The sequence below is a fragment of the Penaeus monodon genome, chromosome 21 (genome assembly GCF_015228065.2).
Source record: "Penaeus monodon isolate SGIC_2016 chromosome 21, NSTDA_Pmon_1, whole genome shotgun sequence".
In the NCBI taxonomy this organism is placed as follows: domain Eukaryota; kingdom Metazoa; phylum Arthropoda; class Malacostraca; order Decapoda; family Penaeidae; genus Penaeus; species Penaeus monodon.
In genome coordinates, this window is record NC_051406.1 from 20,701,786 (window position 1) to 20,702,138 (window position 353).

Genomic DNA, 353 nt, shown 5'->3' on the forward strand with positions numbered 1-353 from the left:
TTGATTTTGAAGTCATTACTTTGAGTAAGAATTTATTTTATGTTACCGTAGTGGAAGAAAATAGACCCATCTTTCTTTTGCAGTAACAAGCCAAATCCAGCAGCTCTCTCCAACGGTAAAACATCGATGGTGAATGGAAATGGAACTGATGTGTCTGTATCTGGCAAGGCCTGCGAGTCCTGTCACAGTAAGATGCCTTAGGTTTTGTGTAATAGCTGATCCTAATAACTCTTGATTATTTGAAATTTGTGTGGGTTATAGTTTTCAGATTATTTCTGTAGATTGTACCATTAGTTTGTAAGGTTAAATTTATTGTGACTAGGTATGAACTGGGCACGATCAAATATTGACCT

General features: G+C 36.3%; 1 protein-coding gene across 1 annotated transcript in view; it reads left to right on the top strand.

Moving 5' to 3' along the window:
• Positions 1 to 353, top strand: part of LOC119586328 (metastasis-associated protein MTA3-like) — a gene marked incomplete at its 5' end in the record, with an annotated part of 92,111 nt that overhangs the window by 64,566 nt on the left and 27,192 nt on the right. The window contains 1 exon segment of the mRNA XM_037935038.1: positions 84 to 187. Within this exon segment, the coding sequence (XP_037790966.1) occupies positions 84 to 187 (104 nt within the window).